The 27,891-nt window shown below is 38.2% G+C and overlaps 1 protein-coding gene across 2 annotated transcripts in view; it reads right to left on the reverse strand.

Annotated features, from left to right (window-relative positions):
• Window positions 1-240: 240 nt before the first annotated feature.
• GPM6A (glycoprotein M6A) overlaps window positions 241-27,891 on the reverse strand; it is a 245,951-nt gene continuing 218,300 nt past the window's right edge. For both annotated transcript variants that reach the window (XM_067721920.1, XM_067721919.1), the window contains exons 3-7: window positions 26,529-26,685; window positions 9,942-10,095; window positions 5,863-5,939; window positions 5,264-5,329; window positions 241-2,359 (exon numbers count right to left, since the gene is read on the reverse strand). In XM_067721920.1, the coding sequence (XP_067578021.1) occupies window positions 2,207-2,359; window positions 5,264-5,329; window positions 5,863-5,939; window positions 9,942-10,095; window positions 26,529-26,685 (607 nt within the window). In that variant the 3' untranslated portion in view covers window positions 241-2,206. The remainder of the gene's footprint in view (window positions 2,360-5,263; window positions 5,330-5,862; window positions 5,940-9,941; window positions 10,096-26,528; window positions 26,686-27,891) is intronic.

The raw sequence follows: 27,891 nt of genomic DNA on the forward strand, positions 1-27,891 counted from the left end.
TGCTAAATGAAATGACCTCCACAGTCTCCATTCCACCCTCTCCCCACTCAGCACCCCCATGGTATGGTCCATGCACAGAATTTTCATTGCATTTTGAAGTATCAGGTCAGCTCAACCGAGGCAATAAGCATCTGAAAGAAATAGCGTCTACTGCATTGGAAAGAATGCACACACATAAGAAAGAGGAATAAACAAAACAAGAAAGAAAAAAACAAAAAAGAAACACTGCAGAAACTAATAATAAGTACACAAAGTACACAAGTGTATTTATTACATTTTGCAAGCACTTTGTTCTACATTTCAAAAACGCCACCATCAAGCTGTTGGCACGTTTATGTACAAAACAGATTAATTGTAATGCCTGCTACAAAGCACTCTTTGTGAAAATACAAACTCTAATACCAGAAAAAAAAAAAGCGCCAAAAACATCAACATCATTACATAAGTTTAAAAGACAGTTTTAAAAATCATCACAAACTATTAAGACACAGAACCGAAACACTACAATATAGAATTTAAAGAAGCCCATTAATACTTTTGCTGAATATCTGTAATACTGCATGTATCAGAAAAATGTTGAACCAGTAGGATAATCTAAGCGTAAAAAAAAAAAGAAGCAAAACCCCAAATTAATTAAATAATACTACAGAATGCATAATCATGCCACAGATAAGCTAGTAATACCCCCCTTCCTACTACAAGAACTTGTAAAATTATGGATGATGCATGACTAGTCATTGTACAAAGATTGTTTCACTCAATAAATTTTATTAGAAATGCACTTACACTGAGAAAAGATTTCACAATGGTCAAATCAGTGCACAATACTACCTAGTTTTTACACTGACAGCAAAGTCTCGTCAGGCTATATCATTTTAAAAGACACTTTACAGCATTCTTGTAGCATTAGAAATAACCGAAAGAAGAGTTAAGGTTAAAACAAACACCAAATTTGGTCCAATAATACTGATTGCTTTTTTTTTATTCTTTTGATATAGGTACGTCTTATAAATGAATACGAATGAACATTTGGTTAAAATGACTTACTGGAAATAAAAACACAAATATATCGCTACACTTCAAAAGGATACATTGTAGAGTGGCCTCTGACCACACTTTAAAAAACACTACAGGTAAACCGACATAGATTGGAAGGCTGCAAGCAAAGCTATTGTATTAATGGAAACCTTTTCAAATATATCATACACAATTTGAGGGATAGTTTACAGAGGTGCAATCCATTAAAATTTTTTAAAGTAGGTAAAACAACTTCAGAGGGGTTAGTGTGCTTATTTTTAATACACCACCTTCATAAAGGTAATTAATGTCCCACATTAACATATTAAAAGTTCCAATCCAGCCACTGCTTAAATCACAAAGAGATCATTTGCCAATAGTCCACAGTAGTTATTTCCGTTAAAACAGTCTCTATACTAACTTTAAAAGGTAAGCCTGGTGTCACAATCTTAAAAAGGTAAGTAGCCATGCATAAGCATCATTGTTTCTACATGCTCACGACAGAAACATGAGTCATCAGAGAGTAATGCCTTTTAAGTACATCAAGAAAAAATACAATGTTAACAAAGATAAGAAGCACTTTTTTTTTTAAACCTACTCTTACAAATTTAGAAATTGCACCTTAGATTGATGAAAACATTAACCAGGGCCTATAGCAACGTGGCCACTGATCTTCAGACAAGATTTGCATGTTTCGGGTCATCATGATATCATCTCTGTCTATCGTTCATAATATACAATGGTCCCTTTGAAGGTTACCTGTAGTTAAACTAGTTACCGAAATCAAAACTAAAAAGTATAAAAAGCTATTTTTCTTTTCAAAACATAAGAAATAATGCAAAAGGTATAATGTATAACACATGGAAGTGGTTAAAAATCAAAGAAATCTCTGCATTTGACAATGTTAGTCTCTTTGATCTTACAGAATTATTAAATGAGTTTGAGAAATTTAAAAAAGAAAAAAAAAGGCTGGATAGGAGCTTGTAGGAGAGCTCTGATTACACCAATTTAACAAATTAGGAAATTAAGTGCTAAACAACAAAGAACTGTATTCAGGTGATTCATAAGTCACCCTCCATATCATTGATGAGAAGCACTTTCATTTTCTTTTTCAAAAGGTTGGATGGTTGGATGGCCCTTAGATAATCACCAATGCATTTGAATGGTGGAAAGGACGGGAAGGCGCTGTTTATGTGTATGCGTTGAGCCGCTCTTTGGAGCGAGTAGAGTGGATATCATGAAGTTCCTGTTCCTCCTTCGACTTGATGTCCTCATACTTCTGCATCCGGCAGGCATCTTTCACATAAGCCCAGTTGGCAGACAGAACCATAAGGTAGTGGACCTAATCAAAGACAAAGATAATTTATACTGGAAGTCTGTTCTGTGTCTTCATTACACCTTGCTATCAGGAAAGAAATATTCTAATTATATACTTATATAGAATATGTTCATTAACAAAATGGAATGAAGATTTCTGCTATAACACAAAGAATATAAATACAATATATTCCTTCCTCAATCCTCCAACTATGACACTGTCTTCTCAGCTCCCTTTTTTCAGTATCTTTCTTCTCTTTCAACTCCGAAGTACCCAAGGGTCTTAATTCAATATTTTTAATCTTTATGTGATGTTTCCTGTCCTTTTGTCCTCATTTACTCAAACCCAGACTATACATTTCATGTTTATGTATTTATGTTTTCTAATCCACTGTGGGAAACAGTCTCACATACAGTGGAGTCCAGTGAACTTGAATTAATGAGATGATATATTGCCCACAGTGCAACGGGAAGAGGGCTCATGGAAACCCCAAAATAAACCTGTAGATTTAATTAACAAGTTAATTTTCCATACAGTGAATTTTGCACAATGAATTTTATGTTGCCAACTGCAAGAAAGCAAGCACTGTGTCATACGAATCATGAATATTTTTATACGTTCATAATAGCTAGAATAGTGCCCTGTTCAAAAAGGAAGCTCCTGATTTTTCCTGAATAGACTGACCAACGAGATCACTTATTTGTTTTTCTTTCTTTCCCTCCCTCGTAGTCTATGAGAGAGAAAAAGTAGTTTTCGAAATGGTGAATTTTGATGGACGAATAGGAAAAAGAAACTAAGTTGTCAGGTATATACTTTCTCTGAGCTTTAAAGGGTACGCTTTTTTTTTTTTTTTCGGTACACGGGCCTCTCACTGTTGTGGCCTCTCCCATTGCGGAGCACAGGCTCCGGACGCGCAGGCTCAGTGGCCATGGCTCACGGGCCCAGCCACTCCGCGGCATGTGGGATCTTCCTGGACCGGGGCATGAACCCGTGTCCCCTGCATCATCGGCAGGCGGACTCTCAACCACTGCACCACCAGGGAAACCCCTAAAGGGTAGGCATTATTTTTATCCATAATTTAGTAAAATAGAACACTAAAATTTTTTATGGAAGTATACTTCATATTCTATATTATGTACAGTATAGTGATCCACAATTGTTAAAGGTTTTATTCCATTTATAGTTATTATAAATTTGGCTATATTCCCTGTGTTATACAATATATCCTTGTAGCTTATTTTATACATAATAGTTTGTACCTCTATTTTTTTTTTTTTTTTTGCGGTATGCGGGCCTCTCACTGTTGTGGCCTCTCCCGTTGCAGAGCACAGGCTCCGGACGCGCAGGCTCAGTGGCTATGACTCACGGGCCCAGCCACTCCGCGGCATGTGGGATCTTCCTGGACCGGGGCACAAACGGGTGTCCCCTGCACCGGCAGGCGGACTCTCAACCACTGCGCCACCAGGGAAGCCCAGTTTGTACCTCTTAATCTCCTACCCCTATGTTTCCCCTCCTCCCTTCCCTCTCCCCACTGGTAACTGCTGGTTTGTTTTCTATATCTGTGAGTCTGTTTCTTTTTTGCTATATTCACTAGTTTGTTGTACTTTTTAGATTCCACATATAAGTGATATCATTCAGTGGTTGTCTTTCTCTGACTGACTTATTTCACTTAGCATAATGCCCTTCAGGTCCATCCATGTTGCTGCAAATGGCAAGATTTCCTTCTTTTTCGTGGCTGAGTAGTATTCCATTATATATATATATGTATCACATCTTCTTTAACCACTCATCTGTTGATGGACCCTTAGGTTTCTTCCATGTCTTGGCAATTGTAAATAATTCTATGAACACTGGGGTATGTATCTTTTTGAACTAGTGTTGTTTTTTTTTTCTGGATATATACCCAGGAGTAGAGCTCCGGGGTCACATGGTAGTTCTATTTTTGAAGAACGTTAAAGTTTTGATTAGTCAAAACAGGAGGTAGGCTGGTTCTAGAAAAGTAGGGATGGACATAAAGAATCCAAGGTCAATTCTAAATGGTGACTACTGTAGTATGTTAAGGCAGTCAATGGACAGCAGAAAGAAATTAACAAAACAATTTTGACACAATGATACAGGAAAGAGATGTATACCAATAAGAAAATGAATAAGAATTAACTCATCATTTTTGCGTAGTGAACTGGCTATACCATGGGTGAGTTTACTGGGCACCTTCTAGAGCTCTATGCTACTTATATTCTAGGACACAAGGACTGAGGACCTGGGCTGCAAAAGCTCTGACTGATGTGCAGAGTACATTGTTCACTGTTGCCACTTGGCATTCCCTTGAACAAACCGGAATTCACGGTGAGTTACGAAGAAGGGACGGTGTCTAGCACATTGTAGGTCCTCAAAACTCAGTAAAAGCCTGACTTTCCGGACTCGTTCTTAATATTTCTGAAGAAAGTTAGATACAGAAGACACGACATGAGACTACCAAGGTTTATGTGGGGAGAAATAAATGAATCCTTTTTTCCTAAGTGACTCAGTGTGGCTTTTATACGTTCTGATTTAAGGAGGAAAAAAGGATAATATAAGTCAAGGAATTGATTAAATTACTTGACTATCCCACTGATACATACTTATATGCTAAAGAAATGATTTTTTATGTTAATAGTAGACCCATATCTAAAATGCTACTTATTTTGGTTAGTGTTACCAATATTATGGAGTGTCTGAATTCTTCAACTGATTACCAAATATTAGCTCTATTGTAATGATAGTCCTTCTTTAGGTTAAGCCTTGTTTTTCACTTATTTATTTGCCCATTCTCCTCCACCTTTTTTTTTTTACTTATATTAAAATACATATGATTTGTATAGACTTCAGACATTAGAGGTAAATTATCGTCTCTACAGGCAAAGTGCAACACCAAGCTTGAGGTCTTACCATAGCGATGACTGCAGCCCCGGCTCCGGCAAGGGCCACGATGAACAAGTGGAAGGTCATGTTCAGCTGCAAAGGAAACCACAGAGAAACAGAATGAACATCAGGGTTACAACAGAAGAGAGATAAGGATGCCTGCTGCCTTACAAATAAGAACTCTGTTCACCTTTAACAGAAGTGCACCCGTGACAAATGACTTCATCAAAAACATTATTACAGTATCTTTTCTCCTGCAAGTTATTTAAATCTTTGCAACTGCACCATTTTAATATAATTTCATTTTAAAGATGAAATCATGATTAATAATGATGGTTTCCAGTAACAGTATAACCACAGAAGGCTATGTTATATCCTTTAAAATATAACTTTATGATTTTTCAACTTTCATTAAAATGACAGTTTCTAGAAAAAAATTATGATTTTTATCGAAATATGCAGAGTATCTCATATTTATTTTCTAGTCCCTCTGCACAACATCACTGGATGTGACCTTGCCTCTGAAAGAAAGAGGGGGAAACTCAATGTCGATTTAATTATATATTCCTCAAATAACGAAATGAACCTCAAATTCTGACAAAATTAAAGGCTGTAAAAACACTCACCTCAGTGGATTCACACATCCTCAGGAAATTCTCCGAGACAGTGCAAATTTTCTTTTCCTCTCCAATTGTCACAATCCCTGCAACATGGAGAAAATTACAGTTTAACATTATAAATGTCTTCAAGATCCCAGAGAGAGAAAAAGAAACTTGAGCTGATAAAATCTAAGCAAGTTTCATTTTGTTATATTGTAACAAAAATTGTTACAAGCTTTCATTGCTTGACAATAATTATGAAAAAACTGAATGAAAGATCAAGACTATTTAGGCCTCAAGCAATTAAAAACATTTTCAATCTGAATTCAATGGAATCTAGCCACCAGAATCTTCATATTCAATTGTAGCTACTTCATTGGTTTGGTCCATTAATGTCATGGTGTAGGCATCAGGGCTTCCCTGGTGGCTCAGTGGCTGGGAGTCAGCCTGCCGATGCAGGGGACGCGGGTTCGTGCCCCGGTCCGGGAAGATCCCACATGCCGCGGAGCAGCTGGGCCCGTGAGCCATGGCCGCTGAGCCTGCGCGTCCGGAGCCTGTGCTCCGCAACGGGAGAGGGCACAACAGTGAGAGGCCCGCGTACCGCAAATAAATAAATAAAAGTGTTCTGCTGGTACAAAGCCTCTGTTAGTCTATAAAATGTATTGCCCAAAGGAGCAGTTTTTCTCTGCTAATTCTGAAAACAGAGCTATTAGTAAGGGGAAATAAAAAGCTGCCATTTCACTACTATTTACCCTTGCTCCAGTTGGTTTATGGACCGACTGCATCAGCATCTCCTGGGGAGCTATCACAGATATGTATCTCTGGACTCCACCACAGGACTGTTAAATCAGAATCTGTGACTGTTTGCCAGGAGTACTGCATTTTTAACAAGCACATAGGTGATACGCTGCCACAGTCCTCATGTTAGAGAAGTGATCAAGTTCATCCTAAAATGGGTCTTTGATTTTGTCTGGAGAACTACTGAAGTGTTAAACACATATATACATGAGCAGAAAAATTCACAAGTTCTGGGCAAACTAATACCTAAGCGTTTAGCACTTGCTGCATAATAATATATGCACATAGTATTGAGTTTTAATATGTACGTATATACACACCTTCTTAGCTTTGAGGTGCACCGTCCCCTGTCCATCTCTGTGGAGCTGCTACCGTCCTGCTTTGCCAAGAGTTTGGGCAATTATTTCAGTTAAAAAAAATCTACTTGCAGTACCTCGAATGCAGAGATCCCTCTCTGCGACCTTCCCTGTTTGCCAAGACAGCTCTAAGAGGGGGTGAAAAAGAACCTCCAGAAGATGTGACTAGTGAACCATCATTAGTGAGAAAGCTTCCCAGGAAAGGCCATCTTTCTCCATGCTGATCGATTACAGATTTCATTCATTCACGTGGAATACCTTGGCTGCGTGTACATTTCCTCACCCGTTTCTTTATTCACATTCACAGCAAAACTTCCAGGAAGTGTTGCCTTTGCTCAGTCTGCACTTTCTTTCTTTCCATTTCCGCTTAAACCCTTTCTAGTCAAATTCACCCCAATCCTCCATGGAAGTTTTTCTTATAGAGGTCACCCATACCCTCCAAATGGTGAAAGCGGAAGACGAATTCTCGGTTCTCCTTGTACTTGCCAGTCCGCAGAACTGGAGGCAGGTGATGACTTCTGCGTCCTTCATGGTGTCTTCTCTTGGGTTCAAACTCTACAGTCTCTTGTTTTTGCCTTTCTGCTCTCATCGGCTTCTCCCTCTCAGCATCTCTGTCTGGTTCCTCCTCTCCGCTAGGACCCCTTTCATTGGTGCTTCCCAGTGTTCAGTCCTCAGTCATCTGTCTCCTTTGCTGATCTCATCCTGTCTCAGAGCTTTTAAAGACTTCAAACATTATCAAGACTCCTAAATCCATATAGCCAGGCCCATACTACTCTCCTGAAATTGACACCCATATATCCAATTTCCTACTTGACAACTCTGTTGAGATGTCTAATAAGCATCTAAAAATTAACATTGTCAAAACTGAACTTTTGATCTTCTCCCTCACCTGCCCCACTCCTGAGTAAGCTCTTCTGGTTGGCTTTCCCGTCTCATCTCATAGCTAATCCATCCTTCCAGTTGCTCAATCAAAAAATGAATTCTTTCTTGAATCTTCTTTTTCTCTCAACCCCACATACAATCTATCAGGACATTCTGTTCTCTCTGTCTGTACCCGTCATAATCCACATTTTGGGGAGTGAACGTTCTTTTCTATTCTGATGCCCCTTGTTTATAACTTGATTGTATATGAACATTCAGCATTCCTGTTAAGGACCTATTATCTGGAGGGTAAATAAGTGCTATCCAGGCGGTAGATTCTGTGTTAAGAGCAAACAGAAAGCCTTTAAGGCTGATGTAAAAGGTTTCATGACATCTGAAAAGTGCCTTCCCTTCCATGTCACAAAGAAAAGCTAAACTTGCGTAAATCCTGGTAACTATGTTGTAAACAGTGCTAAGGTTCAAAGAGCAGCTTTAATCATAGTCATGCTTTACACTTACTGGAATTAGGTCCCGTATAATATCTGAGACATACTGGACTAAAAAAAATATTGCTTCTTTATTTCAAACTCAAACTTAACTGGGAGTCCTGTAATCTACCTGGCAACCCTCTCTGTGACACTAGTCACATCTTTTCCAATCTTAAGTTTTCAGATCAGCAGAATTAAAGGAAGACATTGGAGTATGTGTGGTGGTGGTTACTGAAGTCAGGGCCGTGGTTTTCCAAGCAGGTATTTTCCAGTGACCTGCATCCAGCAGCTGGGGCCGACGTTTCCTTTTCCTGTGTTTACGTGGGACGTGATTCTGAAGTTAAAACCTCCCCAGCGGAAGAGCTGTCCACATTCCCTCCATCATCTTCTTGCCAAGAACCTCATGCACAGAGCAGATCATCCTGCTTTTCATTCGGGCCAGACAATGGGGGCTGGGGACTCCTTCTGACAAGAGGGTGGGCGGGCCACACTTTTGGAACACACGGCTAGCTGGGGATAGACTAGTTCTATCTGTACCCTACAATCTGTCTACAGTATAAACTTAGAGTCACAGGCTTGCACATACCATCTACTGAAATGTTTCCCACTTGCCTGAAGTATGAGGAAACCCCCATTAGAGAAAAACATTTAGAACGTTCTTTAGATTTTAATAGCTGTGTTGTGAAAAAAAGTCCCTTTGAGCCTGTGAATTTGCATATCTTTTATAAATTCTGTAGCCCCATGTTTTTACAAATGATGGGATAGAATTCTAAACAGGTTAGGTGAGATTAGACTCTACACGTTCATAGTTCAGTACTTGTTTTGACAGGAGAGGCAGTTAACTTCTAGCTAAGAACGGACTGAAGCCAGTTGGGGGTGAATCCTGGCTCTGTCACTTACTAGCTGTATCGCCTTGGGCAGGTAATTTAATCTCCTGGTTCCTCAATTTTGTCATTTATAAAGAGGATAACAGTGTCTGCCATATTTAATTATTGTAAGAATTAAAACATGTCAACATATACAAACCATTCAGAATAGGGTGTACACGTTGTAAGTCCCTATCTACATAAGAAAGTATTATTATTATGTGAGGTTTTAGGCCTAAATAAAAATAACCAAAGAGGACTACTGATTTATTTAACATTTTTTGATTTTGTTATCATGAAATGCTAAGGTGTTTTGTTTTGTTTTTTGCCCTATTTCAGAAGACGATGAAGTACATATTTCTTAGATGACCTTCATAGCAGACTTCACAGATTGTATAGTTTATCATGAGAGAATGAAAATACTATGCAAACATCACACTGAGTAGGAAAAGTTCACAGGAATCACGACAGGAAAATCAAAATGATAACTTGCCAACACCAGGAAACACAACCTGACAGCCTGTTCACATACACATGCTTGCGGGTTTATGTTGTGAAATCAACTTCCAGTCACTCTGAAATGCCTACCTGTTTCCGTTTTAAAAGAATGACTTAAACGTGAAGACTCTGATACATCTGTCTCTTTGGTAGAAGAGGCAATGATGGTTCCACAGTGATTTACACTATTTTAGAGGCAGTTATTTGGGAGAAACCATATGAGCCAGAGATCCACCTACCAAACTGACGAAGGTCCAGGCAGAGATTCGCTCCCTCCACTAAGGTGGTGTTTCGGCAGATGGTCCACAGGTTGAAGTACATGTAAACTGGCAGCGAGGTGAAAGCCGTGACTCCCAGCCAGGCCAGCATGAAAAGGTATGTCAGCATAATAAACTGCAAGAGAGAAGTCGAGACAGAAAACACATCATCTACCGGAAAAGAAGAATTTTATGCTTAACTTACACAGCTCAATATCAAAGGTCTGAATGATTACAACCCAGGTAGGCACTGCAACCTGGGAAGCTGAGAGATGGTGAATATCATGGGGAACGGGAAGAAACCTGCCAGAAAACTGAGCTTCTGATGTGCAAAGGAAGAGACCATCGAGCTGCATCTTGATACCTGTTTCATTCATGTATTTATCTTAAAGATCTCACCACACATTTTTTAAACTTTAGAAAACATTAACTGGTAAATTTACAGGGGATTCTGCACAGTGAGTTAAAACCTTGTCAATAACTTTATGTTACAACTAAATGGGCACGATTTTATATCATAAATATTTAAGCTACTTAATTGTGTTTACATTTAACATTCTAGATATGATGATTCACAAGTCATTTTAGTATATAATATTAGTGTGTATTTCTACTCCTTTTTAATGACTTCTGTAAACTTTAAATCTAAGTCTTCTTTCATGCATATTAATTTTACCTCTGATTGACTGATTGATTGACTGACCAAACATTGATTGATATGCCACTCACTTACAGTGTCCCCAGCCTAAATGTCACATTTATTTAGCAATCACAGGGGCCTTAGAGCACACTGATTAAAGGCACAGACTCCTGGGCTGGAAGGAGTCTAGGCTGCTCTTTATGTCTCTGTGTCTGCCTCTGCAAGAGAATACCTCCTAAATTGATCTACAATTACAATCACAATTGTAATCTACAATTACAATCACTGCAGGATTGCAGAGAGGCTGGAATGAGATGATATGGGAAAAGCATTCAGCATCGAATCTGGCACATAAGAAGCCCAGACAAAGTATTAGCTAGTTTTTATTCTAGATAGTATTACTCTGGTTACTACTACTACCATCAAATATATATATCTGCCTGAATGATAGGACTCTACGCAATAAGGAAATTAGGCTTCGTTTCACGTTTGGAGAAAATAAAAAGAATGAGGACTTCTTCAGTCTGGGAAAGTTATTCAAAGAGGGCTCCCACTCAAGGAGAAAGACTCTAGAAAGTTTGGAAACCACCCCAAAACTGAAGAAATCTTGTTAATGGGACGCCTTGGAGTGGAAAAAGCCCTGTTTATTAACATTTTCATTATTCACCATTGTAGCTCTCCAGGCTAATTGACAGTCTCAGGAACAATGAACATGATATGGCCCTCCGGACCCAGTTCTCTGGAGGGAGCTAGTAACTCGGGAACCCACGGGACAGTAATCAGTGTGCTTTTGGCTTCGTCCTCTCTATCTTGTTTTTCTTTCTGTTCCATGGGATTTTTCAAAAGCTTCTTTTGAAGGTGCTATTCACTGCAGGATGGGACTTAGCATTCAATAGGTTTAGACTCAAAGTGGCGTGGAGCCCTCTGAAACATGGTGCTGCTGCTACCTGACAAGGCAATGAAAGGAGTGACTCTTAAACCACAGTTCTGACTCCTATTTGCCATAATGTTATGGCACGGCAGTAAAGCTGAACGTTACAGAGTAAATCTTTGCTGTGAGAAAATGTTTTTCATGACGACTAGTGCATAACTTTTGTTCTAAGACACAGCAGACTTTACTTTTGAATTGGAGTACCAAGCAGTTACATTTCAGGGGGCAGCAGTTCACGGTCACTAGAGTATCCAAATTAAAGATGCTAAAAATATAAGTCTATCTTCCTATTTTATGTTTCGCTTAGAGTCTGATAATTACTAAGACTGACGAATTACTTAAATTGATCAAGTGTGATTCCAGATAAAAATTCTCTGTATGTAATAAAATATCTCATGATTATCATAAATTATTTCTAGCTTTGCACTAGAAATGTGACAGATATGCATTCTGCTGTCTGAGCATTAAATAAATAAATAAGCTACTTTGTTTAAAAAATGAGGTATAATTGATACATAATATTATATTAGTTTCAGGTGTACAACATAATGATTGGATATTTGTATATATTGTGAAATGATCACCTCAATAAGTCTAGGTACCATCTGTCACCAGACATAGTTATGAATTTTTGTGTGTGTGTGATGAGAATTTTTAAGATCTCCTCTTTTAGCAACTTTCAAATATATAATACTGCATTATTAACTATAACCACCGTGCTGTACATGACATCCCCAGGACTTACTTATTTCATCACTGGAAGTTTGTACCTTTTGACCCCCTTCACCCATTTTGACCACCACCTCTGGCCACCATCAGTCTGTTCTCTGTATCTTCAATAAGCTACTCTTATTAGAACAATCTCTGAGCATTTGAAAAATTCTTCTGATTTTGAAAATCTTATTTTTTCCTTTATTAACATCTATTCAGATGAAACACTTCCTGAAATTTAACTCTGCAATATCTGTTTGGGGAGTTTAGTGAAAACAAACAAATAAAAACTGGAAGAAATAAAATAACCCTGGACTTGACATCAGAGGACTGGATCACTGACATCTCACTTAAGGCTCAGAGTCACCTCCTCATTCACAAACTGGAAATTAGCAGACCTCTCTCACAGGGCTCAGATATGAAATCACTTAACAGTAAACATGGTCCACGGTAAATCTTACTTAGGAAGAAATCCCAAGAGAGGAAGTTGTTTGATTCAGCAAAAAATTATTTTTCATTTCTAAAGGTGAGGTATGGACAGACTAACCTATTTACGTTGCATTTGGTGTTTATTGCCTTGAACAGCAAGGAATTTTACTTTCTAAATTAAACAGCTGTGGCCCTGTTTATAAGAAAGGAGGGAGGGATGGGTCTTGTGGGAGTTTGACATATAAAGGAGACTCAGTGGCTTTTCTTATTTCGGCCATTGTTTAATATATCACTCACATATTAAAATGCTGACCATTTCCTCCTAATTCACAAAGAAAAAAAATCTCAGTAAAATTTCCGTGGTTTGGTTTAGATTAGTTAACTTGTTGATCTGCGATGGTAAAAAAAGCCACCATTAAATGATAGGGACTGAGTGCCAGATTCATAATTAGTATCCAGCAATCTCATTATCACATCATTATTTGAGTACCGTTTCATCAGAACATGCAAATGACTTTCACAATAGCATCTTCTTGTTATCCTATTTCTTGTTTTGTTTTTGTTTTTACTCAAAATACATTTGTTGATGGTTAGTATTAAATTCAACAAAATTGTTGTGAATTACTTCTTAGTGGCTTAAAATTTTAAAAGAAACATGTAATTATTGCTTTGATCTCAACCTGGATATTCTAATCATTGTTAGAAATCTAGACGGGAGGTTGAAATATAGAACTGCGGCAGACAAGGTTTTTATAACCTTTGAAAGAAGGCTAAAATAGATGATTAATCCTTGCTTACGTAGCTATTGAGATTACAGTGTATTTAACTGGAGAATGACTTGTAAAAGGTAATTCGTTTTTCGTCTGAACTCCTATGAACTTAGGCTTGATGTCTAAGGAAATCAGACTTTGTTGAGCTACAGGCTTTCTGGGCAACTTTAGCAGATGTGCACCAATCAGGGTAAAAATAACATCTTAGAATTTAGCAGCCCTGATGAAAAAGAGCCAGCTGACCCTGACTCCCAAGTCTCTGAGTCTATGAACTATGTAAACACTGAAAAAATAAGCCACATACCAAATGGAATGTTATGATATAATGAACAAATTCAGGCATGAGGCAGACCCAACCTTTAGTGAACAAAATGGATCTATGCAAACATATACGAAACGTATACTGTTGGGTTCCACTCAGGTTACTGTCTATAAGGTCCCTTTCTCATTAATGTTTCGAGACACAGGATATAAAAGGACTTAGCTAAATCTTAACTCAGAGCCCCCTCATTTCACAATAATATGTTTTCAATGACATTTCCTCATTGTGAATGGATTTAAAGAGTATCGACTCAATCATATCCCCACTTGAACAGCAAAAGGAAAGAGTGTAAAAAAAAAAAAAAAAAAAAAAGGAAACAGCTTTAGATTTCATCAAAGGCAGAAACAGCTCCAGGCTTAGAGATACTGTCCTCAAGCAGTCTCACTGCATGGACATGCACTGAGGGTGCACAGCCTCTGATAGTGCTTTCCACCTGCGGCCACACGTTAGGATCATCTGGCAAATCTGAGAAAGAGATGCTCAGGCCTTGCTCTTGCCAACTATATCTGTATGTACAATCGTGCGTGTCCAGTGTGAGGAACTACTGCTCTACTGGAATCAGTAAAGCTCTCGTGAGTCCATTTGATGTGAAAACATCTTTGCTATTTCATCTTTAGGCTCTTCAGGGTACCACACCTGAAGGAGAAAAAAAAAAAAGTACAATTGGGATGATTTGCCAATGTCAACAAAACAGCCAAATGCACGGATGAGTGAGGGACTGGACGTGAACCAAATTTCAAAATCAAGACTTCCCAAATTCAGCACGATGGAAATTTTCAGCCAGAAAATCCTTTCTTATGGGGAATGTCCTATGCGTTGCAGTATGTTTAACGGCATCCCTGGCCTCTACCCAATAGATGACAGTGGTGTAACCAAAGTTTCTCAATGTCCCCTGGGGGTGGGGTAGGGAACTAGCCCCTGGTTGAGAACCACAGTTCTCATATGAGAAAATACCAAGTCAGAAAAAAGCAAATGGACACCTGAATATACTATCACTAAGAATGCAAAATGGGACAGCATTAACAATACTGAACTCAGTAGGCTCTGAGAAGTATACAGTGTAAAGTTAGCTGCAGAAAAAATTTTTACGTTATTATGTAAATTACTTGAAAATATGCAAGCATCATCATTGTCAACATCATGGCCCAAAACTATCTTAGCGCAAGTAGTGATCAGAAGCTTTCTTTAAAAAATTATTTGCTTAGTTATAGCCACTTTATCCACAATTGCCAAGACTTGGAAGCAACTAAGATGTCCTTCAGTAGGTGAATGGAGAAATAAACTGTGCTACATCCAGACAATAGAATATTATTCAGCACTAAAAGAAATGAGCTATTAAGCCATGGAAAGACATGGAGGAAACTTAAATGCATATGACTAAGTGAAAGAAACCAGTCTGAAAAGACTACATAATGTATGAGTCCCACTATATGACATTCTGAAAAAGGCAAAACTATGGAGCCAGTAAAAGGATCACCGGTTGCCAGGGGTTGCAGGAGAGGGAAGGATGAATAGGTGGAACACAGAGGATTTTCAGGGCAGTAAAACTATTCTGTATGACGCTATAAGGATGGATACATGTCATACACTTGTCTAAACCCACAGAAGTTACAACATCAAGAGTGAACTCTAGGGCTTCCCTGGTGGCGCAGCGGTTGAGTCCGCCTGCCGATGCAGGGGACATGGGTTCGTGCCTGGTCCGGGAAGATCCCACATGCCGCGGAGTGGCTGGGCCCGTGAGCCATGGCCGCTGAGCCTGCGCTCCTGGAGCCTGTGCTCCGCAACGGGAGAGGCCGCAACAGTGAGAGGCCCGCGTACCGCAAAAAAAAAAAAAAAAGAGTGAACTCTAAGGTAAACTGTGGACTTTGGGTGACTATCATGCGTCAGAGTAGGATCATTAATTGTAGCAAATGTACCATCTGGTGCAGAATTTTGATAGTGAGGGAGGCTGTACATATGTTGGGGTGGGGGGGATATAGGAAATTTCTGTACTTTCTGCTCAATTTTGCTGTAAACCTAAAATTGCTCTAAAAATAAAATCTATTTTAAAATATATTAATTGTAATGCTTTCTTCTTTTTACCTTGCATTGGTCTCATTCATTCAACAAATCAAATTAAAATACTTCAGAATATAACACAGGATCCATTACGAGTTTCCACCTGCCTTATCTAACACTTGGATTACCGCAGTATTCTGAAAAGTTCATTCTAATTAGCACCCTGACGGTTACTCATAGAACTTCTTTCTATCTTCCGAACCCCAGATGAAAGTCACTTACTCATTAATAATGAAAATATCTCATGTGTCAACAACATGTACTGTATGAGGCCTTAGGTATTATACTGGTCAACAACATCTATCACAGACTTTAACTGCTCCCTGTGCAAACACTGTAAGTCACCCACGTCCATCAACGTGCTCAGCATGTATGTGCTTACGTAGAGCTTACGTTTTCAAGTGAAAACAGAATTCAAACAAAATCAAATTATATTAAAAGTAAAAGCATCAGTGGCACCTTTTCCAGCAAATATTACTACAGAGGAAACTTCCTCTTAGTGAATACTATTTTAGTATCAATTACATTGTAAATAGCTGAGAAATGTATTTTTGACCAAGAATCCCAATATAATAATACTAGGCTTAGTCACTCCTCAGTGAACTTTTGAGTTTTATATCCTTAATATACCATTTCCCCATAAGGTAATTTAAAAACATAAACTATTGTAGTTAATCTCAAAATGAGAAAAAGAGATAAAGAAATTGAGTCTCAAAAATATGGGGAAGCTTCATATGTTTTGTAAAATGTTACTGATTTAAAGGCAAAGTCAGAAAAATATATAACCCTTGCTTTTTTTTAAAGAAAATATAAAAATAAAGATCTTTTGTGTGGAGATTATTCCCAGTACAGTGGGCGTGAAGTTCCTGACTGAAAAAGAGAAGTATCTATTAATCAATGTTTTAAAAGGCCATTTGTAATCCAGAGTTATTATTTCATCCCCAATCTCGTGGTCTATTTATAACTCTTACACGTATGGAAATATTTGAACCAATTTAAATATCTGAACCAATTTTAAAAATTAGATTTCTATTTGCAGTGTCACCCGAACATATAAAATCAAGGTTACTCACAGTACAAGCAGCTACTGTGAGTGAATGTATTCAGGATGTTACAGGGATTCATAAAATCTATGAATTTGAGGACATTTTCTATCTATCCTTAAGATGAATTTCTAGCTTTATTATAAAGTTTGCTTGAACAGTCTATACCTGCAAATGACTTCATTTAAACTAGAATATCTTTATAAGCAGAAATGGAAAATTCATTAGTTATGGAGATATTCCCTTAGAAATTTTCAGTGGGTATCAAAGTCTAAGATTTAATTTTATATTAATTAAATAAGAAACTGAGGGTTTTGAGGATTCTGCAGAAATGAAAATAGAGGTCCATAGAGTATTATCCTGCTATGTACAGTTTATTTATGATAAATTGTATTTTAGCATTTTTTTTTTTTTTTCCGGTACGCGGGCCTCTCACCGTGTGGCCCCTCCCGTTGAGGAGCACAGGCTCCGGACCCGCAGGCTCAGCGGTCATGGCTCACGGGCCCAGCCGCTCCGCGGCACGCGGGATCCTCCCGGACCGGGGCACGAACCCATGTCCCCTGCACTGGCAGGCAGACTCTCAATCACTGCGCCACCAGGGAAGCCCAGCATGATTATTTTGAATAGATCTATTTTGTTTAGGAAAACATGGATCTGAGAATGTGTTAATGTCTTTAGTTTTCTTTTTCAATTAATAGTACTTTAGATGTATATGAAATAATGTGATGAGAAAGATACTTTATCTCTGAGTCTTCCTCTCCAAAGTCCAAAGCCCCAGTCTAATCATGAGAAAAATATCAGACAATTTTCAACTGAGGTACATTCTACAAAATGCCTAACTACTCCTCCTCAAAACTTTCAAGATCATCAAAAAACAAGGAAAGTTTAGAAAAAGTCACAGATCAGAGTAGCCTAAGGAGAAATGGCTAAACTGTAGTATGGTATCTGTATCCCCTGAGTGGGATACTAGACGAGAAAAAGAACATTTGATTTGGTAAAAACTAAGGAAGTCTGAATAAAGTATGGACTTTGGTTAATAATAGTGTTTCTATATTGGTTCATTAAATGTGACAAATGTACTATGCTAATGTAAGGTGTTAATAGGGAAAATTGAGTTTTATATACATGGAAACTTTCTGTACCATCTTCATCTTTCTGTAAATCTAAAACTATTGTAAAACTATAAGTTTATTTTTGAAAAAATACTTTAGGATTTTAAAAATATAAGGAGTCATAAATGCTATGAAATTTTATCCTAGGATGATCTGATACATAGAGAAGTCTAAAAATGCCACTTGAATATACAAATTTAAAAAAGAAAGGCTTAGCAGAAGACTGTATTTCATGACTTGAGTGATCAAAAGAACAAAAACAAACAGAAAACAAAACCTTGGCTCAATATTTCGAGAAGTTATTTTTATTTGAATAGAATTCCAATGATGACTTATGGTGACTGGAGAGGAATCAGGATGATTCAAACTTTTTCTTCCATTTTTCATTTCCAGCAGTTTTAAGTCTCTTGCATGAAAAATTCTAAAACCAGAAGATTTACTTTTTTACAAGAGATGTTCCCATTTTGTCAATGTCATCTTCTAAGGCTAACTGAAATTTTTTGTCAAGTTTTATGCCCTAAATCTGAAAAGAATGACACCCATGTTTTCTTTTTTTGCTATAATTTAGGTACCAGCAGAGTTAACGTCTGGATGGTCACACTGAGATTGGTGTACTGTCCTGTATTTACAGACCAGTTCTGAAATTGTAAGTGCAGGCAGGAGATCCACCTCAGATACCTGTGGCAAACAAGCTCCTCGTGCCATCTTCCACATGAACTGCTTTTTGAAACATTATTTCTAAATATTACCACTATGCCTGAAGCAGTTTATGTTCCCCCTAACCTCCCCCTTTTTTCTCTACTGAGAAAGTGTTAAAGTGCATTGTTGTAACCTGAAACAAATCATGTTGCCTTCTTCAGGTTAGAGTTGGAATATCCTAGAGAGAAACTAAGCCTTATTCTAGGAACTTGGCAGTCTTGGATCAAAACTGTTACTATCTTTTTAATTTACTTTGGAAGATACTGGATTTTAGAGACAGACTAGAATGCAGAGTTCCTTGATGACACTTTAGTTAGGAAGTTACCTTAGAACTCTTTATCGGCAGAGTCATCAAAATAGAAAAGTACCTTTGATGACTGAGTTATTTCATATCCCACAGAGCATCCCTGTCTTGTAAAAAGAGATAATTCATGATTGTGGATAAAGGTTAAAATGAGGACATCTCTGCAACGAAGGAACTTTCCAACCATCAATGAATGATCTCACCAAAGGGCAAAACAAAAGTGACTGGTGAATTACTAACAACTCTCACAACCAGATAATTCTCCTATGACGTTAGCCCAAATAAAACAAAATGACAAGGCAAATCCTGACCGTGAGTTTAGTGACATGGGCTCTGGGCCAGATGCTCAAATCCAAATCTGGCTCCACTGCCCACTATGTACTCATCTCTTGCTAGCAGATTCCTCATCTGTGAAATGAAGGTAACTAATATTGGTATCTACTTCACATAGTTTGGAGGATCAAATGCCCTAGTGTTTCATAAAGTCCCATGCATAGCAACTGGCATATGTAAGCACCTAACAACCATTTCCTATTATTAATACTGGATTTATTATTAAAACTTAACTTTAAGCTATGAAAATGAGCCAGGAGTCATTATATAGTGAATAGATGTAAAGGGAGTTCTATAGAGTATGTCTTACGGACACTAGTCTAATATGCTGTAGTCAAAATCTATAAACATCTGAGGCTAACAGGAAGGATTAAAATAAATACAGTTCGCCTTCCTTTTTGACGTCCTTGGATTTAACCACGACAAATGGAAAATATTCTTTAAAAACATCCCAAGGCTTCCCTGGTGGCGCAGTGGTTGAGAGTCCGCCTGCCGATGCAGGGGACGCAGGTTCATGCCCCGGTCCGGGAAGATCCCACATGCCGCGGAGCGGCTGGGCCCGTGAGCCATGGCCGCTGAGCCTGCGCGTCCGGAGCCTGTGCTCCGCAACGGGAGGGGCCACAGCAGTGAGAAGCCCGCGTACCGCAAAAAAAAAAAAAAAAAAATCCCAGAAAGTTCCGAAAAGCAAAACTTGAATTTGCCACACACCAGCAACTATTTCACAGCATTTACATTGTATCTACAATCCATTACAGAGTGTACTTTGTATTAGGTATTATAAGTAATCTAGAGACGATTGAAAGTATACGGGAAGATGTGTGTAGGTTATATACAAATACTACACCTTTTTATACAAGGGACTTGAGCATCCATGGATTTTGGTATCCATGGGGGTCCCGGGACCCATCCCCTTGGATACTGAAGGGCTATAAATAGAATACGTTTCTTCATCTGTAAAATGGGGGTAACAAAGGTAACTGCTTATTTTTGTTGCTTTAAACATTGTGTGTGGCATACTGTTGCTGTTATAAGCCACATTGTTATGAGTTGAACTGTGTTCCTCCAAAATTCATACGATGAATTCCTCACCCCCGTACCTCAGAATGCAACCTTATCGGGAGATAGGGCTTTTACAGAGGTAAGCAAATTTAAAACGAGAGCCCTAATCCAATGTAACTGGAGTCCTTTAGAGAGGGAAATTTGAGCACAGACATGCAGACAGGGAGAACACCAGGTGCAGATGAGGGCAATGACTGAGGTGATGCTTCTATCAGCTGGGATCTCCAGATTACCAGCAACCCACCAGAGGCTAGAGGAGCAGACCTTCCGCAGAGCCCTCAGAAGGAACCAACCTTGCTGACGTCTTGATCTTGGACTTCAAGCCTCCAGAAACGTGAGACAATAAATTCTGTTGCTTAGCCATTCAGTTTGTTGTACGTTGTTAGGGCAGCTCTAGCAAATGAATACATATACTTTCAAAATTTTTACTGCTTTATGTAACACTTAGAGCAGGTGGATTTATGCAAAGTAAATGTATTAATTTCCACAGAGAATAGCACATTTAAGAACTCTTTTACTTCAAAAGTGTTGGGCTTAAAAATCTGAAGTGTCAGAACAAGTATAGATAAATTCTGAGATCCATATTGCTATCATAATACTAGTGGGAAATTGTTAGAAATAAGAAAAGAGTGACGGGTGTAACAACTATCCCATGATTTCAAAATGTGAGCCACTGAATGCCTCTTGTTACAACCGAATGAATATATATATTTTTTGGTTTAAAAAGTTAATGGGGAAGAAATTCAAAGAAAATAAATTTCCATATTCTTTAAACTGAAGTTCACGTTTAATGTATTTAGTAACATGTTTGACGTGTATGCAACTTAGGGCCATTTGCCATTTAATTTAAATATAATCTGTTACTTAAAATATTTTAGTAACTTTTGACATGATCTTAATAAGCTAGTTAATGGTTCTTACCCCCCAAAGGTTAATACTGTGCTGTTGTGTTTTATGTGCCTCACATTAAGGATTTCGAATGACAGCATTAAAAATTTGAAATGAACTTGAAGTGGTCTTGATGCTGCATGAGAAGAAATGCATAATGCAGATCGTTATGCTTTCAAGAGTATTCATTAGGATAAGAGAATATGGATCAGCGTCTTGGATTCAGTGATCTAAAGCTGCTTTAAAAGGAACTGCATTTGTGCACTGTGCACAACTGCATTTTTTGAGTAGAATCATTTACTGGTAACCATTTTACATTTTATACAGCACAGAAAAACGGATATAAAAATAAGCTTCTTTCAGTACTAATTCTGGAAGCTTATCGTACAATAATATGGTTGTTCCAAAAAAATTTATTCCACCTGTTAATATTACTCAGAATTCCAAATAGAAATTCATTAATATATTCAGCTTCAAAAAGACATTTTTTTAAACATCTTTATTGGAGTATAATTGCTTTACAATGGTGTGTTGGTTTCTGCTGTATAAGTGAATCAGCTATATGTATACATATATCCCCATATCCCCTCCCTCTTGCATCTCCCTCCCACCCTCCAAACCCCACCCCTCTAGGTGGTCACAAAGCACCGAACTGATCTCCCCTTGCGATGCAGCTGCTTCCCACTAGCTATCTATTTTACATTTGGTAGTGTATATATGTCCATGACACTCTCTCACTTCGTCTAAGCTTACCTTTCCCCCTTCCCATGTCCTCCAGTCCATCCTCTACGCCTGCATCTTTACTCCTGTGCTGCCCCTAGGTTCTTCTGACCATTTTTTTTTTTTTTAGATTCCATATATATGTGTTAGCATACAGTATTTGTTTTTCTCTTTCTGACTTACTTTCACTCTGTATGACAGTCTCTAGGTCCATCCACCTCACTACAAATAACCCAATTTCGTTTCTTTTCATGGCTGAGTAATATTCCATTGTATATATGTGCCACATCTTCTTTATCCATTCATCTGTTGATGGACACCTAGGTTGCTTCCATGTCCTGGCTATTGTAAATAGAGCTGCAATGAACATTGTGGTACATCACTCTTTTTGAATTATGGTTTTCTCTAGGGTACATGCCCAGTAGTGGGATTGCTGGGTCATATGGTAGTTCTATTTTTAGTTTTTTAAGGAACCTCCATACTGTTCTCCATAGTGGCTGTATCAATTTACATTCCCACCAACAGTGCAAGAGGGTTCCCTTTTCTCCACACCCTCTCCAGCATTTATTGTTTCTAGATTTTTTGATGATGGCCATTCTGACCGGTGTGAGGTGATACCTCATTGTAGTTTTTTTTTTTTTTTTTTTTTGTGGTACGCGGGCCTCTCACTGTTGCGGCCTCTCCCATTGCAGAGCACAGGCTCTGGACACACAGGCTCAGCGGCCATGGCTCACGGGCCCAGCCGCTCCAGCACGTGGGATCCTCCCGGACCGGGGCACGAACCCGTGTCCCCTGCATCGGCAGGCGGACTCTCAACCACTGCACCACCAGGAAGCCCCTCACTGTAGTTTTGATTTGCATTTCTCTAATGATTTAATGATGTTGAGCATCCTTTCATGTGTTGGTTGGCAATCTGTATATCTTCTTTGGAGAAATGTCTATTTAGGTCTTCTGCCCATTTTTGGATTGGGGTGTTTGTTTTTTTGATATGGAGCTGCATGAGCTGCTTGTATATTTTGGAGATTAATCCTTTGTCAGTTGCTTCACTTGCAAATATTTTCTCCCATTCTGAGGGTTGTCTTTTCATCTTGTTTATGGTTTCCTTTGCTGTGCAAAAGCTTTTAAGTTTCATTAGGTCCCATTTGTTTATTTTTGTTTTTATTTCCATTTCTATAGGAGGTGGGTCAGAAAGGATCTTGCTGTGATTATGTCATAGAGTGTGCTGCCTATATTTTTGTCTAAGAGTTTTATAGTATCTGGCCTTACATTTAGGTCTTTAATCCATTTTGAGTTTATTTTTGTGTATGGTGTTAGGGAGTGTTCTAACTTCATTCTTTTACATGTAGCTGTCCAGTTTTTCCAGCACCACTTATTGAAGGTCTGTCTTTTCTCCATCGTATATTCTTGCCTCCTTTATCAAAGATAAGGTGACCATATGTGCATGGGTTTATCTCTGAGCTTTCTAAAAAAGGACATTTTTAAAGCTAAGGAACTCATAGAACAAAAAGTAGACTGTAAGATACAATTTACCTACAAATTGGAAAAAGAAAAAAGGCAGCAGAATGGAAATAGGGAAGCAAGGAAGACTAAGTAGCAGGAGAGAATGACCGATAAAACATTTTTTTTTAACATTTTTATTGGAGTATAATTGCTTTACAATGGTGTGTTACTTTCTGCTTTATAACAAAGTGAATCCGCTATATGTAAACATATATCCTCATATGTCCTCCCTCTTGCATCTCCCTCCTACCCTCCCTATCCCACCCCCCTAGGTGGTCACAAAGCACCGAGCTGATCTCCCTGTGCTATGCGGCTGCTTCCCACTAGCTATCTATTTGACGTTTGGTAGTGTATATATGTCCATGCCACTCTCTCATTTTGTCACAGCTTACCCTTCCCCCTCCCCGTGTCCTCAAGTCCATTCTCTACATCTGCGTCTTTATTCCTGTCCTGCCCCTAGGTTCTTCAGAACCATTTTTTGTTTTTTTTAGATTCCATATATATGTGTTAGCATACGGTATTTGTCTTTCTCTTTCTGACTTACTTCACTCCGTATAACAGTCTCTAAGTCCATCCACCCCACCTCAAATAACTCAATTTCATTTCTTTTTATGGCTGAGTAACATTCCAATGTATATGTATGACACATCTTCTTTATCCATTCATCTGTTGATGGACACTTAGGTTGCTTCCATGTCCTGGCTATTGTAAATAGAGCTGCAATGAACATTTTGGTACATGACTCTTTTTGAATTATGGTTTTCTCAGGGTATATGCCGAGTAGTGGGATTGCTGGGTCATATGGTAGTTCTATTTGTAGTTTTTTAAGGAACCTCCATGGTGTTCTCCATAGTGGCTTTTATCAATTTACATTCCCACCAACAGTGCAAGAGGGTTCCCTTTTCTCTGCACCCTCTCCAGCATTTATTGTTTGTAGATTTTTTGATGATTGCCATTCTGACTGGTGTGAGGTGATACCTCATTGCAGTTTTTTTTTTTTCTTTTTTCTCATTGCAGTTTTGATTTGCATTTCTCTAATGATTAATGATGTTGAGCATTCTTTCCTGTATTTGTTGGCAATCTCCGATAAAACATTATTATTATTTTTTCCTCTGGTTCCATGGAGCCCTAAATCCTGCATGAGACGGTTGCAAGGCTGTGCACTGTGCAGGGCACTTCCAGGCAGTGCAGCCAGTCCCCTTTTTGCAGGGGCTGGTCCCCTTCATGGAGGCCATGTTGGGACAGCCTGCGCCTGACTCAAAGGCCTCGCCCGTGCGCTGCATTGCTGCTTTTGTAAGACACACAAGAGTGCAGCTCTGCTTCTCCCTCAACTGTGCTCATTCCTGGGTGCAGAGGGGTGCTAAAGGCGTGGGCGGGGTGTTTTAGGGGGCTGACTCCCTGCTGCCTCGCCTCTGGAGGGACCCACGCAGCTGCTGCCACCCTTCTGGGCTGTTGGGTGGGACTGGTGACACAATTGTAACTATTATAGAAAAAAATGTGGCTCATTTTTGCTTTAAAAATTCTTATTTGAGATGGGTTTGAAGTGTCAATGGCAAGCAGATAATTAGTAACGGCACATAGCTAGGTGTTTTCTTCCATGACTTTTTGCTTCTGCATACAATCTTTTGCAGAAATTTCACAATCTCAATGAAACAACCTAATCTACTGCACTCTTCCTGGCGAAAGGTCACTCCCAATGGTAAAAGAGACCCCTTTTCTCTATGATTTCACTCGTGTTTTAGAATTATGGACTCTTGGAGCTAGAATGAGCTTTAGAGATGATCTAATGTCTTTGTGATGTAAGAGAGTGAACTGGGATCCGGAGAAGTTAAGTGACTTGCTAAAACATACGAGTGGTGTTATAATGATACTGTCCTAATTATAAGAAAAAGCCCATCATTAACTGAATTCACCATAGTCTACTGGCAGAGTATAAGTGAATCTAAAATCAAACATGCCTTCTTAATAGAGAAATCCCTTAGGTATCACTGAAAATTAGCCCACTGAATATTCATATTTTACTTATTAAATTAATTCAAGATCTTTAAACTTTAAACTTCCTTTGGGTCTGTAATTTGATATTACTGATCCTAAACAATTAGATTATACAACAAACATTGTTCCCAAGAAATTATTGCAGCAACAACTACAAATACCCACAACACAGGCTATTTTATAAGATTATTATCATTATTGACACTGAGAGAATATTAGAACTTGTTACAAGCTGGTGGAAAAAATGGTTGGTGGTTAACAGGTATTTTTGAACTTTTCTGTAAGACTGAAATAAATTGCACCATTCCTTATTAGAGACATCTTACTTAATAGGAAATATATGCTGTAATTAAGTAGATATTCTCATATAACATTGGGAAATAATAAAAATACATTGGTCAAGGATGGAAGCTCCAAAGTTCATTTTATGAAAATTATTCTGCATAAAAACGTGAATGTATTTTTAACATATTACTCTTAATTTTCATCAGTCTTGTACTTTAATAGATATACATGCATTTTCTGCGTTGCATTAGCTCTAGACCATAAGTTTGAGTTACCGTTAAATATCATATCAATAACGATTTAAAATCTAAATTAGTATAATAGAGTAATTCTTACCTTATGTCAATATTAAACAGAAATTGCATAATATAGTTCCCACCCAAGTTTACAGTAAAATACATGTAACACGTATTTAAGGAAGAGAGACCTGCACTGTTATAAGTTGCAGATGGATTTTTCTGTTATCTTAAATATTGTATGGGAAGCCCAGAGCCATTCGGGAAACATAGATCATAAATCAATCAACAGTTTGCTGCCTCTAGAAGCAAGATGAGTTGTGTTGCACATGATTTGAGAATCTGAACCTGAATTTTCACATGGAATCGTTATTTTGAAAATACTATTAAGATTTAAAATAGCCACCAAAGCAGGGAATGTTACTGTGTTAAAAAAAAAAAAACAACCCTCCAGTTATTGGCAGATGAACACAAACACCTGTGTGCTCCTGAGATAAGCCCACATTAACTCCTGAGGAAAGACAGGTAACGTACCCACGCACTCACGCATCTGCCACACGTGGTGATTTTGAAATCCCCATAGAGATCCTTGATGGCCCCAGTCGTGAAGAAACCTTCCACCATCAGCAGAATGCCGTACACAAAGAATGCAGCTGCAATGCCATAGATCACATACTTGAAGATGTCAATCCTGGGAAGAAAAGATGAAGTGGTTTAGTTTAATAACTCTTCATGGCTGATCTGCAGCAACTGACGTCCACGTGCTCAGGGTTCCTTTGGAAGGAAACCTATGGAGTTTTTATGTTCATAATGGAGGCTGGATTTTAAAACACTTTTGCTTTATATGTCTAACGTGTGTACACTTTGTTCTGCCACTTCTAGTATCTGTTGACAAGGGTTTTTCATGCCTGTAAGTTTCTTCCTCTTCCCCTGCACCATCCCCCATTCCCTGAATAAGAAATGCTCAAAGGGTACGTGAACGAAACTGTAAAACACCCCTGAAAGACACATTGATTTTTTTTTTGTAGTGACATGCTTTTGCTTCTTTCTTATTTTCGTTTGTGTATCTTCTACAGGTATTTTCGTTGTGGTTTTTACCATGGGGCTTACATGAAACATAGTTAACCATCTATTTTAAACTGATAAATTCAATCATATACGCGTACTTGAAACTTTGGCTTCTCTCCTACACACACTTTGTTATTGATATCACGAATCACATCATGTTATATATTATGAACCCATTAACATATTTTATAGATTTTTCTTATACTTTTGTCTTTTAACTTCTATGCGAGAACTCAAATGATTTATGCGCCACTATTACAGTATTAACAGTATTCTGTATTTGTATATATATTTACCTTTATCAGTGAGCGTTATACTTTCACAGACTTTTGTGTTGCTATTTAAAATCCTTTCATTTCAACTTGAAGGACTCCCTTTGGCATTTCTTGTAAGGCAAGTCTAGTGGTGATAAATTCCCTCTGCTTAGTTTTATCTGGAAAATTCTTCATTTCACCTTCATATGTGAAGGATAGTTTTGGCAGATATAGTATTTATTCTTGGTTGAAATTTCTTTCTTTCAGCAATTTAACTATATCATCCTACTCCCTTTGACCCGCAAGGCTTCTGCCAAAAAATCCGTTGAGGGTTTTATGGAGTTTCTCTCGTAGGGGACAAGTTCTCTTGCTGCTTTCAAAATTCTTTCACATTTGACAATTTGATTACCATATATCTTGGTGTGGATTTGTTTCAATTTATATGAGTTAGAGCCTACAGAGGTTCTTAAATCTAGACATTCATTTCCTTACCCAGATTTGGGAAGTTTTCTGTTGTTATTACTTTAAATAAGTTTTTTGCCCTTTCTCTCTTCTTCTGTGAGACTCCCATAATG

This window comes from Pseudorca crassidens, chromosome 21, assembly GCF_039906515.1.
Source record: "Pseudorca crassidens isolate mPseCra1 chromosome 21, mPseCra1.hap1, whole genome shotgun sequence".
Lineage (NCBI taxonomy): Eukaryota > Metazoa > Chordata > Mammalia > Artiodactyla > Delphinidae > Pseudorca > Pseudorca crassidens.